At 41.0% G+C, this 23,964-nt stretch overlaps 3 protein-coding genes across 4 annotated transcripts; 2 read left to right on the plus strand and 1 right to left on the minus strand.

Moving 5' to 3' along the window:
* Positions 1-233: 233 nt before the first annotated feature.
* On the plus strand, positions 234-1,340 carry LOC128741999 (60S ribosomal protein L9). Of its 2 annotated transcripts, none has more exons than XM_053838162.1 (3): positions 234-273; positions 627-878; positions 941-1,340. In XM_053838162.1, the coding sequence occupies exons 2-3, from the start codon at positions 638-640 to the stop codon at positions 1,270-1,272; spliced, it is 573 nt and encodes a 190-aa protein (XP_053694137.1). In that variant the 5' UTR covers positions 234-273; positions 627-637; the 3' UTR covers positions 1,273-1,340. The 2 variants fall into 2 exon arrangements, with proteins under 2 accessions (XP_053694137.1, XP_053694136.1); XM_053838161.1 differs by having other exon boundaries at positions 247-328.
* A 3,735-nt stretch (positions 1,341-5,075) lies between these two features.
* On the plus strand, positions 5,076-8,987 carry LOC128744021 (protein aubergine). Its single transcript, XM_053840761.1, has 6 exons — positions 5,076-5,218; positions 5,700-5,835; positions 5,897-6,996; positions 7,069-7,272; positions 7,336-8,277; positions 8,347-8,987. The coding sequence occupies exons 2-6, from the start codon at positions 5,704-5,706 to the stop codon at positions 8,609-8,611; spliced, it is 2,643 nt and encodes an 880-aa protein (XP_053696736.1). The 5' UTR covers positions 5,076-5,218; positions 5,700-5,703; the 3' UTR covers positions 8,612-8,987.
* Positions 8,988-16,681: 7,694 nt separating this feature from the next.
* LOC128744710 (uncharacterized) lies at positions 16,682-22,700 on the minus strand. The gene is made up of 3 exons (XM_053841894.1): positions 22,601-22,700; positions 19,187-22,542; positions 16,682-19,126 (listed from the first exon to the last, which is right to left on the minus strand). Exons 2-3 carry the CDS (start codon positions 22,509-22,511, stop codon positions 17,217-17,219), a joined length of 5,235 nt encoding a protein of 1,744 aa, XP_053697869.1. The 5' UTR covers positions 22,512-22,542; positions 22,601-22,700; the 3' UTR covers positions 16,682-17,216.
* Positions 22,701-23,964: the final 1,264 nt, after the last annotated feature.

Genomic DNA, 23,964 nt, shown 5'->3' on the forward strand with positions numbered 1-23,964 from the left:
CCAAAGATACCGAAACGATTTAATGCAAAATAGCACTTTTATGAGCAATATCGCACTTTGAATGGTACAGTTTTCCGTGAAATTGACAATACAATATTTACAAAATTTGGTTTCTCCGAACTAACTGCTCATTCGAAAAATTGAGCAAATTCGCATTCATACCCCTCACATTTTTTTAAACGGAAATCGAAGCGCCGCGTCACATTCGACACACGGTGACATTTCAATCGATTCGCTTTTGACGGGTTCTTTTCCGGTTTGATTCTCAAACGTGTAAGTCGCGAGTTTTGTGTTTGGAGGGATTTATTTACGTTAAAAACTAATAAGGGTCAGCGATAATTTGTTAGAAACCTTAAGCTAAGCAGTATTGTGACCTAGGGTGTTTGGTTTTGTATGAAACATGGAAGAAAACAGTGAAAATCCATGAAGATGCGATGCTCGTTCGTCCTGGTTGATACACTCAAGCTGCCGCTAGCTGTCAAAACATTTACCTTAAACCAGAGATCGAAATAATTTTTTTTCTGCTCCATAATAGTGCTAAGCTTAACTGGTTTCACAGTACAAATAAACGCGATTCTAGAATTCGTAGTGTTGAAGCGCAATAACTTATTAAAATTGTTTTCCAGGTTGGCCCACAATGAGGACTATCAACTCCAACCAAACGGTCACTATCCCGAAGGGTGTTTCGGCCAAGGTCCATGCCCGCGTCGTGACGGTATTTGGACCACGCGGAAAGCTCAGCAAAAGCTTTCGCCATTTGTCCATGGACGTCTATAAGGTGTCCAAGAAGAAGCTGATGGTTGAGAAGTGGTTTGGATCCAAAAAGGAAATCGCCGCCGTGCGTACCGTATGCTCGCACATTGAAAATATGATCAAGGGTAAGCGGTAGCTATCTCCTAATAATTGCGTGTAATCGTCGCTAACGCCTTGTATTTTCTAGGAGTGACAAAAGGATTCCAGTATAAGATGCGTGCTGTACATGCCCATTTCCCCATCAACTGTGTGATTAGCGAAAATAATTCCCTGGTAGAAATCCGTAATTTCCTGGGCGAAAAACACATCCGCCGCGTCAAGATGCAGGCCGGAGTTACTGTTGTAAACTCGCAGAAACAAAAGGACGAGTTGATCTTGGAAGGTAACGACATTGAAGCCGTTTCCTTGTCCGCCGCTCTGATCCAGCAGTCGACCACCGTCCGAAACAAGGATATTCGTAAGTTCTTGGACGGTCTGTACGTGTCGGAAAAGACGACCGTGGTGCAGGAAGAGGAATAAGCTGGTGTATGATTTTTTACCTTGTAAAATGCAAAAGGAGAAATGAAAGAAGCGTTGCGAAAATGGAATATTTTGTTTGTTTTTACTCGGAGTATGATAGGAAGGACTATCGTTACTCGTTATTTAACACGGAAGTATAAAATGAACAGGTTTTGTTTGCCGTTTTATATGTACGTTATAACAAATATCTACGTATCGAGACACAAAAGAGTAATATTAGCAAGATTACCAAATAAGTTTGCTAGCAGTAATATCTGAGGTGAGTATGGATAGTTGTCTGATTCGTGAATCAGCCACGCCACATGCCCTTGACGATAAATGACATTATTTACCAACTAAACAGATTGGCGAATCTGTTTAGTTGTTTTTTTTTTTTTTGAGAAACTGATCATACGATATTTGAAACCTTAGTTACCAAGAACCTTTTTTACCTTTTCCACACAAAGATACGTAATCTCAGCATACGCGAATAAAATTTTCCGTACGGCAAAATTTAAAAAAAGTTAAACTTTGCAACAGTATCATTCATTGCTAGGTAAAATGTACCTGTTTGTGACTAAAATTTGAGGACATGTCACGATAGCAATGCAAGCGACTAAAAAATTTGGAAATCCCTACTCCCCCCCTTGACCCTACTCTGGAAGACCGAAAAATAATAGATTTTCGTAAATTTTTTTCAGATGCTAGAATTATAGTTAAGTGTTGGGGTATTTTGGTTATTGGTTAAGGGATATTTGAAGATATATTTTGTGTTTTTTGGAAACCAGAATAGTGATTATTATGCTGGTGGCAGGTGGGCGCGTGAATGCCCTCTAGAAAATAGTTCCTTGCTGGCGGTACGTGTCGTAAACCAACATCGGAGCATCGTAGAACGGATTTCAAGCATGATTTTGAAGCTTTAGGTTAATACCTAAATTGTGACGTAGCGATTTTTGAAAATTCGAAAAATTACCAAAATGGCGGCAATTTTTCCAAAAGAAAGGCTTTCTTTATCAAAAATCGCCAAATAAAAGCTAATAAAAGATTGAAAAATTGAGATATCAAAAAACAGCTACGGAGCAATTTAGATAATTCAGTTTTACATGCTGAAAAAAAATTTCAGCCAAATCGGTCCGCTATAGATTCTGAGATACACGTACCGCCAGCTAAAGAAACATGGTTTCGGGCAAGGTTAGTCAAGAGAGGTTTTCTGATGTTCAAATTTGTTAGTTTTTCACCCCCGCTGGGTTACCCTTGGCGGTCCACGAAATTTTCAAAGCGAAAACTGTTGAATGCTTGAATGTATATTTAGTATAAACAACGTCGATGGTTGCTAATGCTAACGTATCAAATGTCTTTTTCTTCCTAACCTTTTTAAACCACATTGGCCTTAAACGTCGCGGACGTCCTTTGTGAGCGACCTGAGCGACGCCTTTACGCCCGCTTGAAAGGCTTGAAATGAAACACCAATGTTGGCAACCCTGGTTCGTAGACCGTCGCCATCAGAGCTGCCAGGAATCCCAGGAATGCATGCACTAAAACGAAAATTATATCGACCTTTTCGCATGGCAGCTTGTGGGTACAACTTTCGGAGAACGTTAACATGCCTTTGGCAACTTTATTCACGTCAAGTTGATATTTCCAACTTTAATTGAAGATAGAATTAACAAAAGGGCGAATGTCGCAAGCGTAAACAAACCGAGTGAGGGTTGATTTTCCTATGCTGGTCCAGCAAAAAATAACTCTCACCCGTTTTGTTTACATTTGCGACATTCGCCCTTTTGTTAATTCTATCTAGAATTGTTGTAGAACTTTCAAGCATACGTGAGCGGAGTTCCCAAAAGCAAACAAACATTGTCGAAAACTGTACCCATTAGCCGCCATTATGCGCGTGAAAAGGTGCATACAATATTCAGTCCCTTTTTATTTTTTAAATTTTATGCTGATTCCATAAAAAATCTGCAATTAAAAATTGCTATTTTATTGTACTTTGCAGCTGTACCTGGATTAATCCAGATTATTTTCTATAATGCCAATGTATATGACAAAACAATACAGCAGCATTGCAGTTGTCACTCTTTCTCTTTGTCCCTCACAGCATTTGCAATGTCGCACTTTTTGTGCCAGTCGTACTTTTAGACTGCGGTGTCCAATAAGGTGCAAAATGCGGTATACATTTAGCGAATTCATAAATTAACCGGGCTCAGGTCGATTAGCACTCAGTAATATATTATGACAATATAATCGTTTCGGTATATTCGGTGCACTTTTTCATTATTATTATATTAATATTAATATATATTAATACATCTATATTAATATTATATTAATATCATCCTAGCAATAAATGCGCCAAAAACACCAAAACATTTCAATTTTAAATAGCACTTTTATACACCCCATCGACATCTCTATACCGAGCTGCAGTGAACGTCAGCGACAGCATGTCCTGGGCTCAAAATTTGACAGCGGGCCCAAATCAAGCTGCTGGCAGTCGAGTCGAGTGAAACGAAGTGATGAAATGCTATCTCATTTTCGCACACACGAGATGTTGGCGGCGAAAACATGGTTGCCTGCCGATGGGATGCTTTTATATGAGTGATGTGCACTTTTGATGGTAAAGAAAACTTTTCTTGAAATCAGCAATACATGACGAACAATAATTTTTGATCTACCATGTTTTTTCTTGTACAAGCAACATTTTTTTGATAACTATATTTTATGTTAATATTGCTGATTGCAATGAAAATTGTACCATCCAAAGTGCGATATCGCTCCTAAAAGTGCTATTTTGCATTAAATCGTTTCGGTATCTTCGGCGCACTTTTTTGTTATATTCCAAGCAATAAGTGCGCCGAAGAAACCGAAACGATTTAATGCAGAATAGCACTTTTATGGGCGATATCGCACTTTGGATGGTACAATTTTCCTTGCAATTGACAATATTTAACAATAATTAGAATGTCATTGTGCGTTGCAGCAATTTTACTGCCGGTGGAGACATAACTTTCCCTTGTTACATTTTGTCATTTTTGATTTAAAAAGATGGAATCTCCACAATTAAGTCTTATTAAAAAAGACATCTTTTATATTTATTTGGCTTGCGATGGGTGCCATGTTTTTGTTGCCAACATCTCGACAAGGTTGGCAGCAAATTTACCTGTCAGACGGGCGCTTTTCCTGCAATAGCGCCCTTCGTTAAGTCGACTGTCAAACACTGTTCGTTAAGATAGGGATAACACCAGGGGGGATCTATTGCTGTCAAATTTCTTACATGTGTGCGTTACCGCAGATGGTGTTTGGTCCATGACGTTTGTACTGTCATGGACCAAACGGCTTATGATTGATTTCGAGCCAGGGGACTCGCAACTCTATTGTTGTCTGCTGCAGTTGACAGAAACTCAAACCCAAACACGCAGCACAATTGTCGTTTGTATTGTTTTGATCCCGATAATGCATTTATCTGCTTTTTTGCGTAAATAAAACAAACTAAGGAACTTTTCGGAAGCTACATATACAGGCAAGAGCAGCAAATCGGTAAGAAAAGAAATAGCAAGAGCGGCATTGAAAATTATGGTTACCTGCCTGACCCTTCACATGTGAGTTTCACAATTCCTTACCGATAGATCCCCCCTGGATAACACCCCGCTGTTTTTTTAGGTAAAAGCTTTAATTTCTACCTGTTGAGGCAAAAAACTTGGCAACACTGTAATCGACGATCGCCGGCGTCTACCGACCGGGCAACCGCGTCTCATCTTCACGTTCGGTCGGTTTATCTCGCTTTCGACTATCTCATTTCGGCTCATTACCGTTTTAAACTTCGAACTGTTCGCACGTAGTTTGTGTTTCGTTCCGTGTGCGCACGACGCAAGCACATTTTTGCTTACAGTGAAAAAATTTTCCGATTCTATTTCTGCCGCCGACTCCATTGTAAACATCGGAAAAAGTGTTGAACGTGACAGTGCAGGTAAGTGACACCATTTTGACGATACTTGCGGGTACGGAAATATGTTTCCGGTGCGATTTTTTCCATTTCCAAAAGACGCCGACGGAACCGGCTTGAGCCCCGTGTTTCCTCCATTACTAGTTTGAGCTTTTTTTTTCTTTCCTCGCGGTTCGGCGAGAAAGAGAGAAACTCTTTCACTACCGATCGAAGCATGAGATGGGTATACGATTTGGCGTGCAAAAAGTGTTTATTTTCCCGGCTGATTGTAAATAGATTGGGCTTTGCCGTTTTGTTGAGAATATCGGTACATATTTTTCGTCGTTTTAATGTTGAAGGGTTTTGAAAATCAATATTTTAGACGTATTTTCTTACTACTGATGTATTATATTGGTGTTGAAACAAGCTTGGTTTGGCAGCAATCTTTGAATAATGGCTTCCCATTTCAAACCGGTCGGTGCATGTTTAGAACCAAATTCAAATTCAGTTTTTATACACATTGCAGAAAGATGGCTGATCGTCATTCTCAGGGACGCGCTCGGGCGCGTGGATATGCAGTAGGCAGCTCCTCTCATGAATCCCGCGAAGGACGCGGTCAAGTTCCAGTTCGCGGAAGTGGTGTTGGCATACCTGGACAGGGTGTAAGTATTTGGGTTTTAATATTCGAAGAAAAATTCTCATAACGACTCGTCTTGTATATAGCCACGTCCAGCTTGGGGCCAACCTGGCGGAGGAGAAGGCCGTGCCTCTGTTCACCGCGATTCAAGTGCCGGACGACATGGAAGCTCTAGTGGAGGAAATGGAAACGGAAACGGTGCTGGCACAAGCGCTAGCGGAGGAGCGGGCACCAGTCGAGGTGCTATGCGCGGTCGGCGTACCATTGGTGACACATTGCGAACTCGTGCTATGGATGCTCCTTCCAAGCACGGTACTACTGGACAACCCCTGCAGCTACATAGCAACTACTTTAAACTGCTTAAACACATTGAATGGACCCTATACCAGTATCGAATTGACTTTTCGCCACAGTGCGCCAGTTCTCGTCTGATGCAGGGATTGGTCAATGAACATAAGAAGATTTTCGGAGGATTTCTGTTCGATGGCACTCAGCTGTTCATGGTCAACAAATTACGAAGCGACCAGCTTACTCTACAATCTCGCCATGAACGAACCGGGGACATCTATCAGCTGCGGATTGTCCACACAGGTACGGTCGATATGACCAACGAAACCGGAATCCAAGTACTGAATCTGATTCTCAGACGAGCGATGGCTGGCTTAAACCTTCAGCTTGTAGGACGTAATTTGTTCGATGCAGCCGCCAAAATTTCCATTCGTGAATATCAAATCGAACTGTGGCCCGGTTATATTACCAGTATTCGCCAACACGAGCAGGACATTCTGGTTTGTTGCGAAATCGCCCACAAAACTATGCGAATGCAAACTTGCTATGACATTTTGCGTGATTGTCAAAAACACGACCGAAATTACAAAGATTCCTTCAAACGTGCCGTTTTGGGCGTTGTAGTCCTGACCGGATATAATAACAAAACGTATACCATTAACGATGTCACATTCGAAACGACACCGGAAAGTACCTTCGACACGAAGAACGGCAAGACATCTTTCCTGGAATATTACAAATCCAAATATAACATTCGCATTCGCGATCCGCATCAGCCTATGTTGCTGTCCCGAGCCAAGAAGAGGGATCTCCGTGCCGGTGGTTGCGAGCTTATGGCGTTGGTACCCGAACTTTGCCAGATGACCGGTCTCACAGACCAAATGCGTACAGATTTCAGGTAGGCAACAATCAATCATCCCACTTACTTTTTCGAACAACATCACACCTCTGTTTCAATTTATTTCGATAGAATGATGCGTGCTATGGCCGACCACACCCGTCTGAATCCAGATCGTCGTATCGAGCGATTGGAAACGTTTAACCGTCGTCTGCAAACGTCACCAGAGAGCGTGGAAGTATTCAAAACCTGGCAGATGGAATTGGATAGGCGTTTGGTTGAGCTGCCAGGTCGATTGCTGCCACAGGAAATGATTTTCTTCTCGACTACCGCTAAGTACGTTTGTAATATGCCTATTTAAATTTCTTGCTTTGTTAATTGAATGATTTTACGTTACAGCGGAGTACAGGCCGGTGAGCAGGCTGATTGGACGGCACACTTCCGGAACAACCCTATGTTCGCGACTGTACGATTAACGCGCTGGTACCTGGTGGTGCCGAACCGTGCCACTCGTGAGGCAAACGATTTCCTCGGCTGTATGATCCAAGCTGCCCGAGGTATGCGGTTCGAAATCAGTAATTGTGAGTTGGTCCCCATTCCGGACGATAATCCCGGCACATATGTGCGAACCTTAGACAACATTCTTAACAAGGACCCTCAGATGATTATGTGCGTCGTGTCCAATAATAAGGCGGACCGTTACACCGCCATCAAGAAGAAATGTTGCGTCGACCGTGCCATTCCAACGCAGGTTATGGTTCAGAAAACTATCACCCCGAAAGGTGGCAACGTACGAACGCTGATGTCAGTGGCAACGAAGGTCGTTATTCAGATGAACTGTAAACTTGGCGGTGTCCCGTGGAAGGTAAAGATCCCCCTCAACGGCCTGATGACTATCGGTTTCGACGTATGCCATGATGCTAAGGATAAGACCAAATCATTCGGAGCGATGGTTGCCACTCTGGATCACGATAACAAGGGAACTCCCAAATTCTTCTCCACGGTCAGTCAACACACGCATGGAGAGGAAATTTCCAATTATCTACCCATCAACACCGTGAAGGCTCTGAACGAGTACCGTAAGGAATTCGGCGAACTGCCGAAACGTATCATCTTCTATCGGGACGGTGTAGGCGAGGGACAGCTACACTACGTCTACGAACACGAAGTCAAGTCCATTGTAGATAAGCTTAACCAGATTTACAAATCGGCCGGCATCGATCAGGAAGTTCTGCTGACGTTCTTCATCGTAAACAAGCGTATCAATACGCGTTTCTTCGACCGCCGACAAAACCCGCGGCCCGGTACCGTGGTTGATGATATTGTTACTCTCCCGGAGAGGTAAATTAAGATTTGAACTTTAAATCAGCGAGCGTAAACGTGTAAACTTCATTTTATTTTCCATTTCAGAACCGATTTCTATCTGGTGTCCCAGTCGGTCCGACAGGGTACCGTCTCGCCGACGGCATACAACGTCATCTTTGACACGTCCGGTTTGAAAATCGATCACCTGCAAATGCTCTCGTACAAGCAGTGCCACTTGTACTACAATTGGTCCGGTACGACGCGAGTTCCAGCCGTGTGTCAGTATGCACACAAGCTTTCTTTCTTGGTGGCTCAGTTCCTACACCAGGCACCAAGCAATTTGCTGGAAAAGAAGCTGTATTTCCTCTAAACAGGGGGACGCAGATGGTGGGACAAAAGGTGAGTGCGCGTTGTTTTCGTTTATCAGAGAAAACCTTCAAAACCAGAAGACCCAGAGCATTACTTCCAATCGTTTCCACTGCCGGGGAAATGTTGATCGTGAAAGGAAAAACTAAAACGTTATCCTTAAGGTATAACTGTTACGCTTTTTCTTAGTAAGTATTCCTGTTACTATTTTTAACGTTCTTGACTTTGACAAGAGACACTGCACTGTGAAGACAGCGAAGAAGAAATACCCAATGAAAGGAATTTATTTTTCCTATTTTTTATTTGACCTACTGTTAATTTAGGAATAGTTAATAGTTTGACAACAATGAAAAAAGATGACGAAGTAATTTTTTATATAACTTACAGCTTCTTATTCGATCCTAAAGAAAGTTCCCTGTGCGCGCGCATTCGAGTTTTTTGGTGGCGGTTAATTATGCTATCTTTAAGAAAGAAACGTAGCTTACAAACTTATCTATATATCACAAAACATTACATGTAATATCCAAACTTGATAATTCACAAATGGTAAAATAAACGAATGATGACAAATCAGAGAAAGAAACGTTTCAATTTAGCGGGGCGTTCGTAACTAACGCAACGGATGCGAATCACTGTAGGACGTATCACTCATATCCGAAAACAAATTTAGTACGCTTCTCGTTTTGCTACAGGCGATTGAAGTAACTACTTTTTATGAAAAATTGCAATTGAATGTAGTGTGTTGAATGGTTTCCTCTACATTTCTGTCATAGAAACTAAAAAACAGCATTAGAACCAACTTTAATACGGATTAAGCATTACTATTAATTTTCTCTGCATTGTAGGTAATAGACCATTGATTTCCCTACATGTTTTGAATGTGACGAACGAAATCTGATCATCACTCAAAGCAACTAGGTAACTTGAAATTTTGAGCTGCGCTTCAAAGTACAACACTAAATGTTGAAGAAGTTGGAAATCTTGCGCAGAAAGCTTAACGAATACATACATAGAGACATACTGAATTAATTATCACAATTGATGCTTATAATTAGAATTTGTTGAATTTACTGAACATCAATCGCATTCACCTTGTTCTTTGTAAAATATGTTGAAAAATCATTCACATTTCAAATAAAAGAAGCCTAACAAGGAAACAGGAAGGAAACAAAATAATCGATTTATGATGGCTAGTTTTGTTTATCTTACTTGTTACCACATTATTCGTAAAACAAGTACATAAACGGGGTAACTTGCAACAGCTGGAAGATGTAAAAAGCTGTGTTCCGTTAGCTTTAAGAGGCAAGTTATCATTTAAATTTGCATCAAACAATACTAAAGCACACCTGAAGAGTGAAAGATACTTTCGGTAAGTCGGAAATATGCCAGTTTTTCTCTGGATATACTGAAAATGGCCATAGAAGAGGCCGAAAAGAAAATAACCTCGCTGAGAGAATCGACCAGCAATATGACTGTCTCTAATTACGATCACTCGTAACGTAATGAACATTCATATATTACATAACCAAGAGCTCGATGATTTTTAACTCTCCCGTTCCACTTCGTGACGCGATTTTGCATAGTGGATATACGACGTGTAATGCGTTATTATACAACTTTCGCCTCCCTATGTGCGTTACGTAATATATGAATGGTCCTTCAAGAAGGCAGCTCTAGAGGATCCAGACAAGGAATATGCTGCATGAATAATATAAAAAGTTATTGCTGTAATTTCTGTTATGGGGCTCATAAATTATTTTTCACCAACCTGACATAGGACATTTATGCGTATATTCATAGCAAAAGCATTAAAAATCGCAAGTCGGATTATCATTTGCATATTCAAGTCAAAAGAAACTCATACAAATCTATAAATTCGTTCAATTTGCAAAAAACATTACTTGTTGCAAGTTACCCCGCTTAAGGGGTTACCAGTAACAAATTTAGTTAAAAATTCTACAACAGCCAATATTGATCGCATATTTTTTCTCAATATTTGAAATTGTTCTATCCTAGACCTAATAACTTTGTATTAATTAAATGTCCTCAAATGTACTACAGATAAGTTTTCACTTGCACTCATAGTTGAGAACTGTTGCAAGTTACCATTGACCATACCAAAGACGGTACCATCTCGACATTTCTGAAGTCGGAGAGTAAAAATTTGATCCGTAGTAGTACGGGCCCCCATAAAGCCCGCCTGATACTGCCCTACGAAATCTCTTGCTATTGGGGATAGATGACGCAACAAAATCTGGCAGAGCACCTTGTAGGCGGCGTTGTCCAGCGTAATGCCGCGGTAGTTACAGCAGTCTAGCCGGCCGCCCTTTTTGTAGAAGGGTCAGACAGGGTGGCAACTCAACCAGGAAAAGACCAAGAATTTTTTTTCACCCGGAAAAACCGGGAAAAAACCAGGAATTTTCACCCAAAACCAGGGAAAAAATCCGATGCTTCTGGTTGCTTAATTACTTGTGTGGCCATGTCCGCTGGTTCGACTAAACCAAACAGTTTCTCAACTGTCGATGGTCATATGCCCTGGCTTTCACCTGTCGCCAGGAGAGATTTGCATCAATAGTCTGAATCAGTTGACTGATGTTGACGGCGTAGCCCACCTCTTCTCTTCTGCTCACCTGTGGATTACAGTTAAGTCCAGGTTTCCGGCAGATTGCTGAAGAGCTGATGCAACATTTGCGATGACAATACTGGGCAAGTTTTCAGCATCTCGGCTGAAATGCAGACTATTCCTGGTGCTTTACAAGACTTCATATATTCAATTGCAATTAACGATGGCACCTCCGGGTTGACATGGTCGATGCGACGTACTGTGAGCATCATACACTGCTGATTTTTCTAGTCTGCAGAATTTGAGACTCGAAAGAGTTCAACGGTTAAGCTCGTCTTGGTCGGTCGGACGGTCGATCAGTAATTAGCCAGCTCTGCCCGTGACGGCATCCTCGCATTGGTACTAACTCCACTAAGGTAGCAAAAAATTTCTGCAATAAGGTAATATGTCTGCTGGTAGTGACCCTCTTCAACTAGTTAGTTGACCCTGGCTCTTTTGTCCCGTTTACAGAACTTCTTAACAGCCCTTTCTAGCTTGGTGTATCGTTGATGGGTTGCTGTCTTAGTCGCCCTGGTTCGTGCACACTCAATCTTGGTTTTCGTTGTGTTTGGGATCAGGGTACGATCGTTTTTATTGTATTGTTTCCCTCCGAGCCTCGTAAGCCCCTTAGATCTCGATTAGTTCCAGTATTTGGAGCTACAAGCTGCCAGCTTTTCTTGCCCATTGAGCCAACTGGCAAGACAAGTTGTTGGGCAAGGGTCTGTGAAGTAATCTGTGGCCACATTCCGCAACTCTTAATTTTGTTGATTTCAGATAATCGCCGCCACCGCAATAAGTAAGAAGATTTTCAAATAGTAGTTAGTCCGGACGTTTCGAGCTATTGCTGGTCTTCGCTCATCATCTGCGGACAACTTTTTCGTCCAATAGGTCCAACTTGGTTTATCTTTCTCTTTACTATGTCTTATTTTCTATTTCTCTTTCTCGCAAGTTTTTTAATTACAGGGTCATATGCATCTTTGAACGTTGCGGAATCTACCTGTCTATTCACAACATTGTCCTCACCTTTAATTTTAATGTAATGTGTTCTGATATTAGTCTAGTGTTATGCTTAGTTATTTTCTCTACGATTTTGGTTTCGTCAAATTTAAAAACATGACCTGTTTCAATGCTGTGTTGGGTTAAACCTGTGCCGCCAACTGTTTTTGCTTTGATGCTATATTTATGTTGTTCCATTCGTTTATGTAAAAAGTCGTACGTAGGAGAAACAAGCGGGTGGCACTCAATTTCATTCGGCATAACTAATAACTAATTGACTAGTCCATTGAAAAAAAAGTTTTAGTACGCGAAGAGAATTTATCATGTCATCTCTTAATAAATTCTAATGAAAAAACTTGCGGAGGCAGAGAATCTTCATTCAGTGTCCTCGGAAAAAGGAAGTACCTTACAGAATTTTACTAGCAAAATTTTTTTGATGCCTTGAAGAATATTACAAAGTCATTTGTTTTTAAGTCACGAATAGTGCGGGTAATTATAAAATGAATAAATTTAAATATACGAACTACCAAATTCTACCAATACAGTAAATCGAACAGCAGTTGTGCGATACCTGAGAGGTGTTCCGAGAACAGTTCTAGAGGTTGAAATTTTTCCGGTACAGCAATTCGACAGCAGCCTGGGGTTCTGGCACTGCAACGATTTCTTCATTCTTCATGAATTACTCATCGCATAACTACAGCGTATATTTACTTTTTAGATCAGGTAGAGACGTTCGAAGCGATGATTGGTGCCCTTGTCAACAACCTATTCCAAGTAATCAGAAAGTTATTTCTATTCCAGTTTGTATTTGCAACCGAACGAATCCTTCTTCCGTGGTTTGTTCCGACATTTCTCTAGAGTACTCCGTCAACTTTCACTTCACAAGATTTTCTGAACAGCTTCACTGTATATCGCACATTTCTTCTGTTGCGCAATTAATTAAGTATAATTGGCGCATTCAAGTAGGAAATTGGACCGCAAAACGCAACGATCAAGAAGCATACGCCGCTGTACGAAGCTGAAAATGTACAAAACCCTTATTTAACCGGTTGTTCTTTACAGACTTGAAGCTGTGACGTCGCTCACAGTGGAAATACGCGCTCTTGTCGTGTTTGACCGGAAGATGCTGCGAATGATATTTGGCGGAGTACAAACTGAAAGCGGAGAGTGGTGGGAACGTTTTATGAATCACGAGCTACATACACTTGTTAGAAAGATTGCAATCGTATATCTGGCTAAAGTCAGTAGGCTACGGTGGGTTTGGCATGTCATAAGGATGCCGCATGACAGTGCAACAAAAGCGGTTCTTTTCAACAACCCCACCAGCACTCGGTGGGATCGACGTGCTAGATTGCTCGACCAGATCAAAAGCGACTTGTGACTACTGGGAAATTAGCGATGAGTGAGTGACTCATGGAGTGGACTGAGTTGAATGGAGACAACTGCTTAAAAAGCATGAGGCACTCCGGTTCTATGCTGACAACGATGAGGTATTTCAGGGGTTTCCCTGTAAAAAAAAATACAATTGAGTTATTATTTGTAGAACTAAAAAAAGTAAAGCAAAGCCTAGATGCTACATTCCGTTATCGAAACTTGACCTTCTGTTTTTATACGACAGACTTCGCAGCCAGCTTTTGGAGCGCAGGACAATTGCAAGGCCAGTTGCTACGATCCTATTGACTCTAACAGCATCTCCCAGTCGGGATTCGAACATACGACGACCGGCTTATTAGGCCAGCTGGGAGAACTATCAATCATGAAATTAAGTTTGCGTAATACTTTAAAAGTTTTACCAGCGATTTAAGCTTCTTGAGTTGTTATTTAATCATGCAAGAAAATACCGGTTTTTGATCGGGGAAAAATCGGTAATTCGGTATTGGAAGAGCCTCATAATCCGGTAAAATCGATAAAGCATCTCTACTCCCGAAAGGATACTGGTCGTCTGCGAAAAGAGCATAAAGCTTTTAATTAAGTTAGGAAACTTAGCACTCCCGAGGGGATGACCAAGCAAAGCGTTTAATCCGTCATGCGGAATTGCAAAAGAGTTCAACCATACCGCCCAAAATCTCAATCCAATCAATGAATGAGTTTGGGGGAATGGTATACAGAACCCTGTGCAGGCCTCTGAGAAGCGCATCTTTCCAAGATGCCGCAAAATGACCGCTTTCCATCCTAACTTGGAACCGCAGGTCTGTAAAAGACAGTCCCGGCCGACAAAAAGTATCTTGTCCGATTTTGCTTCGTTCACAGATTTTTCTCATAATAGGTACACATTAGCTGAAGTAGCCGACGCATTTTCATGAAGAAATTCTGCTAGAGAAGACTAACCGCCGGTTTCAATCCTAGTCAGTGTTGCAAATATAAATTTTTATTTTTACTCTAGAAAAAAAAGGAAAAGGGAATAGATAACCCGGCAAACTTTCCAGCATAATATTCAATACAAAAAAACTTGTATTTTTCCATTCTTGATGCTAATTTTGTGTTATATTCGAAAGCCAGGAATTTTTTAAAAATCGACCAGGAAAACCGGGAAAAAACCAGGAATTTGAAATCACAGATTGAGTTGCCACCCTGACTACGCCTTCCATCCACATCTCCGGTAGTTTCTCTTCTTCCCAAATCCTTGAAATCAGCCAGTGAAGTGCCGTTGCTAGCGGTTCTTGGCCATTTTTATAAAATTCAGTCGGAAGTCGGTCCTTTCCGGCGGCTCTATTATTCTTCAGCAGACCGGTATCTCGCTGGATCTCTTCGAGATCGGGAACCAGTACGCTGTTGTCGTTTGTAGGTACTCCGAGGCTAACTTCCATTGCGTCTCCTGCTGCTATACCGCCGTTGAGGTGCTCATCGAAGAACTGCTTCCACCTGTCGACCACCTCGCGCTCGTTTGTTATTAGATCCCCTCCCTCGTCCCTACACATGTCAGGTTTTGGTGTGTAGGCCTTGCGAGTTTGGTTCACCTTCTCGTAAAACTTGCGGGTGTCATTAGCTCGGAATAGTTGTTCTAGCTCCTCACGATCTCTGTCCTCCTTCTGGCGCTTTTTCCTCCTCAGGATCGTGGTCAACTCATTCCTCGCTCGTCGATACTTGGACAAATTCTTTCTCGTGGATATGCTCAGATAGTTTTCCCAAGCTCTTTTTTTCCTCTCTTCTTGGCTTTCCCCGTCAAATCAATCATTTCGTGCACTCGAGGTTTCCACACCTAGCACCGCGGTTGCGGCCTCGTTGATGGCCGGGCCTATCCATCCTAACCGTCGATAGTTTTGAGCGCACATGTACTGCTACTAGGTAGTGGTCCGAGTCAATATCCGCACTCCGTAGGGAGCGTTCTTTGTGGGGAAAGAAGGTGCTTTTGATCACCAAGCCTCGGGAAGTCGCAAAGTTGATGCATCGCTGGCCGTTATCGTTCGTGTCGGTGTGCAGGCTATGGGCCCGATCACCGGTCTATACCGCTTCCTGCCGATTTGGGCGTTCATATCCCCGATGACGACCTTGATGTCCCGTGGTGAGCAGCTGTCGTACGTTGCCTCCTGCTGCTTCCTTCTCGTCGTCGGGTCTACTTTCGTGTGGACAATGCACGTTTATGATGGTATAGTTGAAGAAACGGCCTTTAACCCTCAACACGCACATTTTGCCCAACACTGGGAAGCCCGTTCCCAGCTCGTTAGTCGCTCCACCACTCTGAAAAAATTGGGCTTTGCCGCCGCGGATCGTCCAAACCTTCTCGCTTTTGCGCCAGATCTCCTGCAGTGCCACGATGCCAAACTTTCGGGGTTCCAACTGATCGAGCAGAACCCTGTCGCTACCAACGAAATTTAGCGATCTGCAGTTCCAGGTACCAAGTCTCCATTCCATGCCCTAGTATAGTAAACTAAACTAAACTAGCGTTATTTGATGTTCGCAGTACATACTTTCGAGATGAACAGTCAGCCAACCGCTAGTAATGCTTCGACGATGAAGCGAACCTTAGAGCCGCAGCTGCGGACTACCCAGGTAACCAATAAGCATTTCCAATGCAATTTAAAAGCAAGCCAATAAGCATTTAAGTTGCCTTAAATACTACTTAAATGCTATTTTGGCAAAATATGCGGCTACTTTACTGCCAATGCTTATTTGCAGCTAGTTACCAACAAGAAGAATTTAAATAGAATTTTGGATGCCAATTTGCAACAGTTATGCAGTCAAAAAGCTGATAAACAACAACCTGCAGTATAAAACGCCAGGGATGCTAATAAACGACTGATTTACTGCTTATTTTAATGCTTATTGGTTACCTGGGTAGAAATTACCCACAGAACGAACTAGTTTCACGCTGCATAAACGCCTTCAACGCCGTTCAATAAATGATAACCATTAACTTAAAGTCCGATATAATTGGATGATCTTAGGCTTAGGTGATACCTTATTAAGCAACTACATTAGTGATTTTGTTTATTGTATATATATTATATAGTATCTTATTACGTTATGTAACTGTATGATTTTTTTTATACATATATGTTTCTATTCTATACTTTTGTAATTAGATTCAAGATTGTTTTAACGAGCATAAGGCCCTTATTCAAACACAAATTTTTCGAAACGTCTAGTTGGCCGTAATTGGATTTGGTGACAAATTGGTGTATTTTTGGCGTCCATCAAAATGCAGCTGTCCTACAGTTTTCGACCCGTCTATGTATCACGATGTTGCACGATGATCTGAGTCTGTTTTTGCGCTTTCTGTTTTTTTTTATGATTTCAAATCATATCTGTACTTAATCCGCTGGTTCATTTCTATGTTCGTCCTACATAACTTGTCAGAGTCGCGAATAGCGACAGATTTGTTCTTATAAATATAAATCAGGACTTTCTAACTCAATACGGCAATTCGCCAAAATGCAAAAATTCTCAAACAGTAACAAAGGCAAATTAAGTGAAAAAATGTTTTGTGAAATAATATAACGTTTTGTTACAAAAGAATTTATTTGATAAAATAATGATAAATGGTACTCGATATCTTTGAAATTATTTATCTCTAGTGTTTGAAGAATGATTTCATATAGTTCATAGTTGCATCGTGATTTTGTTGACACTCGTTGATAGTATTCAAAATTCGTTCATTGTCCTTAGATGCTCGTGCCAGTCGGGCCTCGTGGAGGCTACGGTAATTTAAATTGTGCCCCCAGAAACCGGCGCTATCCAGATGCGCTTTACAGGTTATCAATTCGTAGCTGCCGTGGTTGTCCTTCCTGGCAGTTCGACCTTTAATTTGTGTTTCTTCCTTGACATCGAGCGAGAAAAACGTCTGAATTACATGCAGCCCACCGTGCTTTTCGATTGCAACGCTAGACTTATAATCGACGCCACGTCCCATGGCGGATGTCGCCAAGGTAATGGTTTTAGCCACGCCTGCTTCATCAATATATTGATTCATTAGTGGCTGTTCTGTATTCTCCGTCAGCACATTCAATCTATCGAACTGGCTGCAATATTCGTCGCGGAAACTATTTAACAGCAAATCGGATTGGAAAAATACAAGCACAGATCTTTGAGCTCCGAGGATGGCATTCACTCGAGCAAAAATTGCTGTCTTCCACTCCGCAATGCTACCTAAAACACGAAAATCAATTGATTGATGGAAATCAAGATTGGAACCACCGAAATAAGTCGGCATCAGCGACATATCCTTGACATTATACAGATTTTTAATGGAGTGTTTTTCATACTGGTTGAGGTCAGCAAGTGTACCAGAGACACCCAGGATCAGAGGATAATTCTTCGGCAGGATCGCGTAAGAGATTGACCCAGAGCTCAAGTTAAAGTAACCGTAGTTGGTTTCCTGTCCTACCTTGATATTAAAATTAGAACCACGCAGACGGAAATAATTGAATACTGGATAATAACTGTTTAAGTGATAGTTTTCGAATCTGCCGTCCTGTTTGCAAAGGATGGTACTGCGTGCACTGAGTTTGTAGTCATGCCATGTGTCAGTCGACAAAGTGGACACCGCCAAGGCGCACTCAATCATTTCCTTCAGATGTTCGTCGAAAAGTTGTTTGTTGGTTAGCTTGTTGGTGTTTACATGTTTTTGACGCCACGCCAAAGTTTGGTAGTATTTTCCATCGTTAATAAAGTTGTAGAACTGTTTTTGTTTTTTCATTTCCTCCGAATTGATATAAGAATAGATATCTTTTACGATCCCTTCGATACTCATGCATTTGCGTTGAGATACTATGTTCCATATTTTCTGCTGTATCAAATCCAATCCTGGTAACATGAGCCGAACAGCAGGATAATATTGGCTTCCATAGAATTGAGAGGTAAAGAAAACATCCACTTCATCAATCAGAAGAACCGATTGACGCATATCCTCAGCGACTAATTCATTTTTGTTTGGTTGATCGTTTCCCAATAGCATCTGTTCTATTAAACTCCGTAGTCCCATGCGTTCACCATTAATGACAGGAGCGATCAGATCGTTCGCCATGTCCTCAAATGTGCTGTAAATGATTGAATCGCTCAGATCAAACAAGGAAATAAAATGTTCGAAGTCATGTCGATCTCTCTTCACTAGGTATCTGTTGTAGCATACTATACGAGGTTTGTGACCGGTCAAGGCCAATAAAGCAGCAGTTAAACCCAGCACCAGCGATTTACCCTGGCCAGTCAGTACCTGAGATAGATGGTTAACTACGCCATCGGCCGCCCGATCAATGCTCAACATTCTTAAAATGCATAGGGCCTGAATACAATGAGGAGTCAAATACTTTCCAGTACTAGACACATCTTTGGATACTAGAATTGACCACACAGCGGCCAATCCTGCCAGAATTTCCGGTATTTTTTCTAATTTGTCGTTACTATTCCAGGTCTGATGTGGCTTGACGAACGTGATTTCTTTTACTTGGTTTACAATGTGATTTGCCTTTGCAGTAATTTCTGAAACTAATAAAACAAAACAAAGTTACTTAAAATACAACAATAAAAATTCCAAAACTTCCTCACCATCACTAGACATTTCCATGAACTTCTGAAAAGCATCGGAATATTTCTGATAAGCCGAACGCAGCACTTCCGTTTCAAATCCTTCGTTCAAGCCAGCGAACAGCTCCAAAGCTTTATCGATGTCCATTTCGTTTTGCTTCCGAATGTACCAAAACGACTCTTTGATCAGATAGATTCGATTTGTAAAGTCGCGATGGCAGCTACTATTGTCTACAGCGCTGACAAAGGGTTTAACCCGTTCGTCGAAAAACATCTCAAATGACACATACTCGGACTGTTCCTTGAGATATAAAAACGAGTTTCGTACGGCAAAGATCAATTCATTGGTTGTGTTAATTTGTACCATTTCGGACAACTCCAGTTCGGAGCTCCATTTTGTTTTCTGCAGCTGATTTTTTATGAGCGACAGCATGGTTAGCAATATTTCAAGGACATAATGCTTTGGACACGGATGATTGTCAAAAAGCACCGGCACTGTTTTAGCAAACTTTTCCACTGCTTCGACAGAGTAGGTTCGATTATCTGTGTTAGCCCATTTGTTGTCCATTAGTTTAATCAATTTTAGATCAACCATTGGGCCCATGCTAACATCGGGAAAAGCTTTAACGTACCAATCAAATTGGACATCGTTTAAATCCGCCAAGAGATCGCTGTATGTTCTGAAGAACGATACCGTCGCGTCCGGGGTAACATTTTTCTCCAATGCAACTGAAACAATTTCCAGCAAAGTCATCTTCAATGACTCCATCTGTGGAAGACGAATTTTGAAAGAAATGCTGCCTATAATATCGTCTCTGTTTTTCCAATAAATGTTGAATACGTCCACTAAATCTCGGAAGCTATTCGATGTGAGAGAATGTTTAATGGTTTTTTCATTGATTAGATCCAGTTGTTTTTGTAGAATTTGCCCGTCAATAGAAGCGTTGTCTTTTTGAATCACGTAGGACATAGTTTGTACAATGAAACGAGCCGTATTGTGAGTCATAACACGAAGTGTCTCCAATTGACCGCGACCAGCCTTATTTAAAAAGTTGATATAATTCTGAATGATTTGCTCGAAGCTATCGAACTTATAGTCAGCTGGAAGAATATGATACAAAACATCGTCGAGTAGACAATACCAGACGTACTTCTCATCAGCAATTTTAAGTGAATTGCCATTTGCCGTCGCGTAACCGAAAAATTTCTTCGTGTCATTCACGAGTTGTCTCCAGGTGGACCGTTGCTTCGGTCCTTCAAACAATTTTACGTCATATTCGAACGGCTTCTTTTCATTACTGAAACCCAAATCGAAATGTTTCAAGAGTTTGAAAATGAAGAAATATTCTCGTTCTAGACACTTTGTTAAAACGTTTTCCGATTTCCAAGTGATCTTTTTAATCGGATGCCATCCAGTATGATTACTAATTAGTAGATCCTCTATGGTATGATCTGTTCTGCTGGTGATTTCAATTATCAAATCTTCCAAGCTTTTAGCCAAAAAGTAAAAGATCGGATTGGTTTGGGGTTCAACTAAAAGAAGTTTGGTAAATTTAATTTTGGCTACGTGGGTGGTCCAACGAGTGGCAAGATCTGCCAAAGGTTTCTGGAACATTTTTTCATCCAAAACTCCTGCCAAATCAGAGAATAGTTTAACATCACTGCTTTGAACGAACATGATTCGATCGTTACTGATATTGCTGAGAGTTTGATATAAACAGATCGGGGCTTTTTCCAATAGTTGTTTCCTGTAGGCTGTACCGTATTCAGATAACATTGTTTTCAATTGATCCAACAAATCGGCTTTATTTGTTACTGGTTGGCGATAACCAAAACGTGCTAATGCAGTACCTCTTGTATTACATCGTGTTTCAGCCTGCAAAAATAATGTAGCCGTCTGACGTAGTTCTTGACTTACACAGTGGTTATATTTTATCTTTTCACACAATTTGCAGAAATCTAATTTGCCGTGAGTGTTCATCATATAGGCCAACGGAATAAAATCCACTGCTGACTTTCCATGTCTTATAGAATCCTTCAAGGCAGTTTCAATCGCCTTAAGCATTATTTTTTCCTGAGTCATTTTTTCAGTCATTAGATCATCCTGCATAACATGAACAACCTGAAGTTTCTGAAGTAGAACCTTTTTCGCTTTGTCGAAATCGTTGGTTTGACCCAAGAGGTCCGAGTCAAGGATTCGCACTTTAGCTAGAAAATTATCATCCGCCGTCATCAGGCACCCTTCGTTGTGTAGTTTAATATCTAAATTGCTGTGAATAAGTCTTGCTGAAAACCCCAGTTGGTCAATTCTCTTGCGCATTGGAGCTTTTTTCTTGATGTACTGCCGATCAGACCGGATGATTCCAATCTCGTCCAGACATTTTAGTTCCATTTTATTCCCCGTGTCCAGTTCAATAGCCTCCACGATGGCGTTTTCCGATTCGAATTCATCCTCTTTCTTGTGCTGGCTCTTTGTGTCTGTGAACCGTGGGGTAGCAGCATCATCAGTTTCCAATTGCTGGGCTAATTTCACAACAGCAAGTTTGTCAATCACTTCTGAAATAATTTCTTCAACAGCACCTTGGACTTCAGCAGGGATGTCACCAACGTTCTCATTAGTAGGATATCCTTCTGAATCGACAGAATTTGCTGGTTTAGGAGACGACCCTTCTGCACCATTGTTTGTTCCACTATCTTCCTCTAGGTTGTCTTGTTCTTGGTTTTCTATACCATTGTTAGCTTCCTTTTGATTCTCGTGAACATTTTTTTCTTGATCATCAATCAACTCGACTACTTCTCCAGTAATATCTTCACTTTCTTCACCGGTTGAAGCGTCCGTTTCCTCAGATTCTTCAGGGTCTGTAAGAACCCCACTATTGCCGGTTGCTTCTCCAGTCTTCGTTTGAATGCTAACTGCGTCCGTTTGCTCAGATTCTTCAGGGTCTGTCCCAACGCCACTATCACCGGTTGCTTGTCCAGTTTTCGTCTCCGTGTTGCCTGTGTCCGTTTGCTCTGATTCTTCTGGGTCTGTTCCAGCACCACTATCGCCGGTTGCTTGACCAGTTTTTGTGTCAATGCTACCTGTGTCCGTTTGATCAGATTCTTCTGGATCTACTCTAACGTCACTGTCACTGATTACGGGCCCACTCTCACTATCGCTTGAATCGGTATCGTCTTGTCCATCACTTTCAGCCAAAAAACTCACACTGGAATCCCGGGAATCATCCGTACTGGCTCCCGGCTCATCCAGAACCTCTATCGATTCATCATCACGTATCATTTCATACTCGCTTTCGGAATCGCTTTGAGCTGGTTGATCTAGAATGACTTTATAGACGGGTGCCATTTTGTAGCACTAGATTTGTAACACAAGAGTTCTGAAATAACAAAAGTATGTTCTTTTTTCCCTTCAAATATAATTTGAAAATCACTTACCAAAGAGACAGAATGCTTATGAATTTTGTGGACACGTTAAAACAAATGATTTACGGGAATGCTTAGTAGAGTGAAATATTGCCTCTGTTTGCACTCTGTTCAATGCACTGATCAGTTTACAGCAAAAACATCAAACATGAGCTTATTTACTCTGTAGGTAAACAATTTGTGTGTCTATACAGAAAAGAATGCTTTCTTTCACGCACACATATCGACACGCTGTGTTATCGGCATAGTTGCCATTATGCCAAATAAGTATAGTTTTTGCCACATTTTTTTATTGCGCGCCAGTCAAATCGGATGAAAATCACATCACACTTCAACTAAAATCCATCGGACGTCGAACAACAATGATAACCAGATTTTTGTAAAAGCTTTGTTGTTTACCCGATATCTATAGATATCGGCTTTCAAAGCGATTTTTTGTATAAAGTGGTTCTTTAGTGAATATATATTATATAAAAATTGCTGACATTATCTTACACACACTTCGCTGCATATAATATATACGTACCTATATGGCATTTGTATTATTTATCTGGAAAAAAATTCCGCTTCCCGAGACCAACAAAATACCAACACAGTCACATATCAGCAGGCAATCCTTAAGTGCAGAGCAATGAAATACATACCGGTGCGGTAATTGTGGCAAAGTTCTAGTGGCGCAATGAATTATATAGTCTATGATGTATTTATATCAAAATGGTAATCATGATAAAATCGAAAATTTACCAATCACGATCAAACGTAACGTATTAAAACTGCCAAAAAATCAGAGGGGTTGTGTACAAGACACGCCCGCATAGGTGACGCAGGACTATACGTAAACATCTTTGCAGCGATATTAGCTTGTATCCATGCATGTAATAATTCGATTCTTCATGTATACATGCTACATGAAGCATATATAGGGTTTGCTGTGGCTGTAGGTAGAAAAAAATTGAGTTCTCTAAATGCATATGTTAATAAAGGCTCAAATCTCAATTCAACATCAAACACTATTTACATTTAGTCCACAATCGTGAGTCATTTTAACTTCAGCTGTTAATTTCCGTTTAAATATCACTGAATGATTGACCAATTTATTAGTGCAAATTATGAATAATAATTTGATCAATCATTTAGTATAATATTCATGTATGCATAAACAGATTAAGCTAAAATGACCCATAATTCTGGCATTAGTTTTCAGAACGTCACATAATCAACCCTTTTGCATGGATTATGCAACGTTCTGAAAGCTAAAGCCAGATTTGTATGTGACCCAAGTTTGTGAACTGACTGTCCATCGTGAATCGCATAACAGTCCTATTTATAAAGGAAACTCCAAAGAAAATGGGACTATTATGCGTTTCACGGTAGCG

The sequence above is a fragment of the Sabethes cyaneus genome, chromosome 3 (genome assembly GCF_943734655.1).
Source record: "Sabethes cyaneus chromosome 3, idSabCyanKW18_F2, whole genome shotgun sequence".
NCBI lineage: Eukaryota > Metazoa > Arthropoda > Insecta > Diptera > Culicidae > Sabethes > Sabethes cyaneus.

Coding starts and splice junctions, on each gene's coding strand:
- LOC128741999 (XM_053838162.1), top strand. CDS start 638: ATGAGGACTATCAACTCCAACCAAACGGTCACTATCCCGAAGGGTGTT. Junction 879..940: donor CATTGAAAATATGATCAAGG/GTAAGCGGTAGC, acceptor TGTATTTTCTAG/GAGTGACAAAAGGATTCCAG.
- LOC128744021 (XM_053840761.1), top strand. CDS start 5,704: ATGGCTGATCGTCATTCTCAGGGACGCGCTCGGGCGCGTGGATATGCA. Junction 6,997..7,068: donor CAAATGCGTACAGATTTCAG/GTAGGCAACAAT, acceptor TTATTTCGATAG/AATGATGCGTGCTATGGCCG. Junction 7,273..7,335: donor TTCTTCTCGACTACCGCTAA/GTACGTTTGTAA, acceptor TTTACGTTACAG/CGGAGTACAGGCCGGTGAGC.
- LOC128744710 (XM_053841894.1), bottom strand. CDS start 22,511: ATGGCACCCGTCTATAAAGTCATTCTAGATCAACCAGCTCAAAGCGAT. Junction 19,127..19,186: donor CATGGAAATGTCTAGTGATG/GTGAGGAAGTTT, acceptor TTGTTTTATTAG/TTTCAGAAATTACTGCAAAG.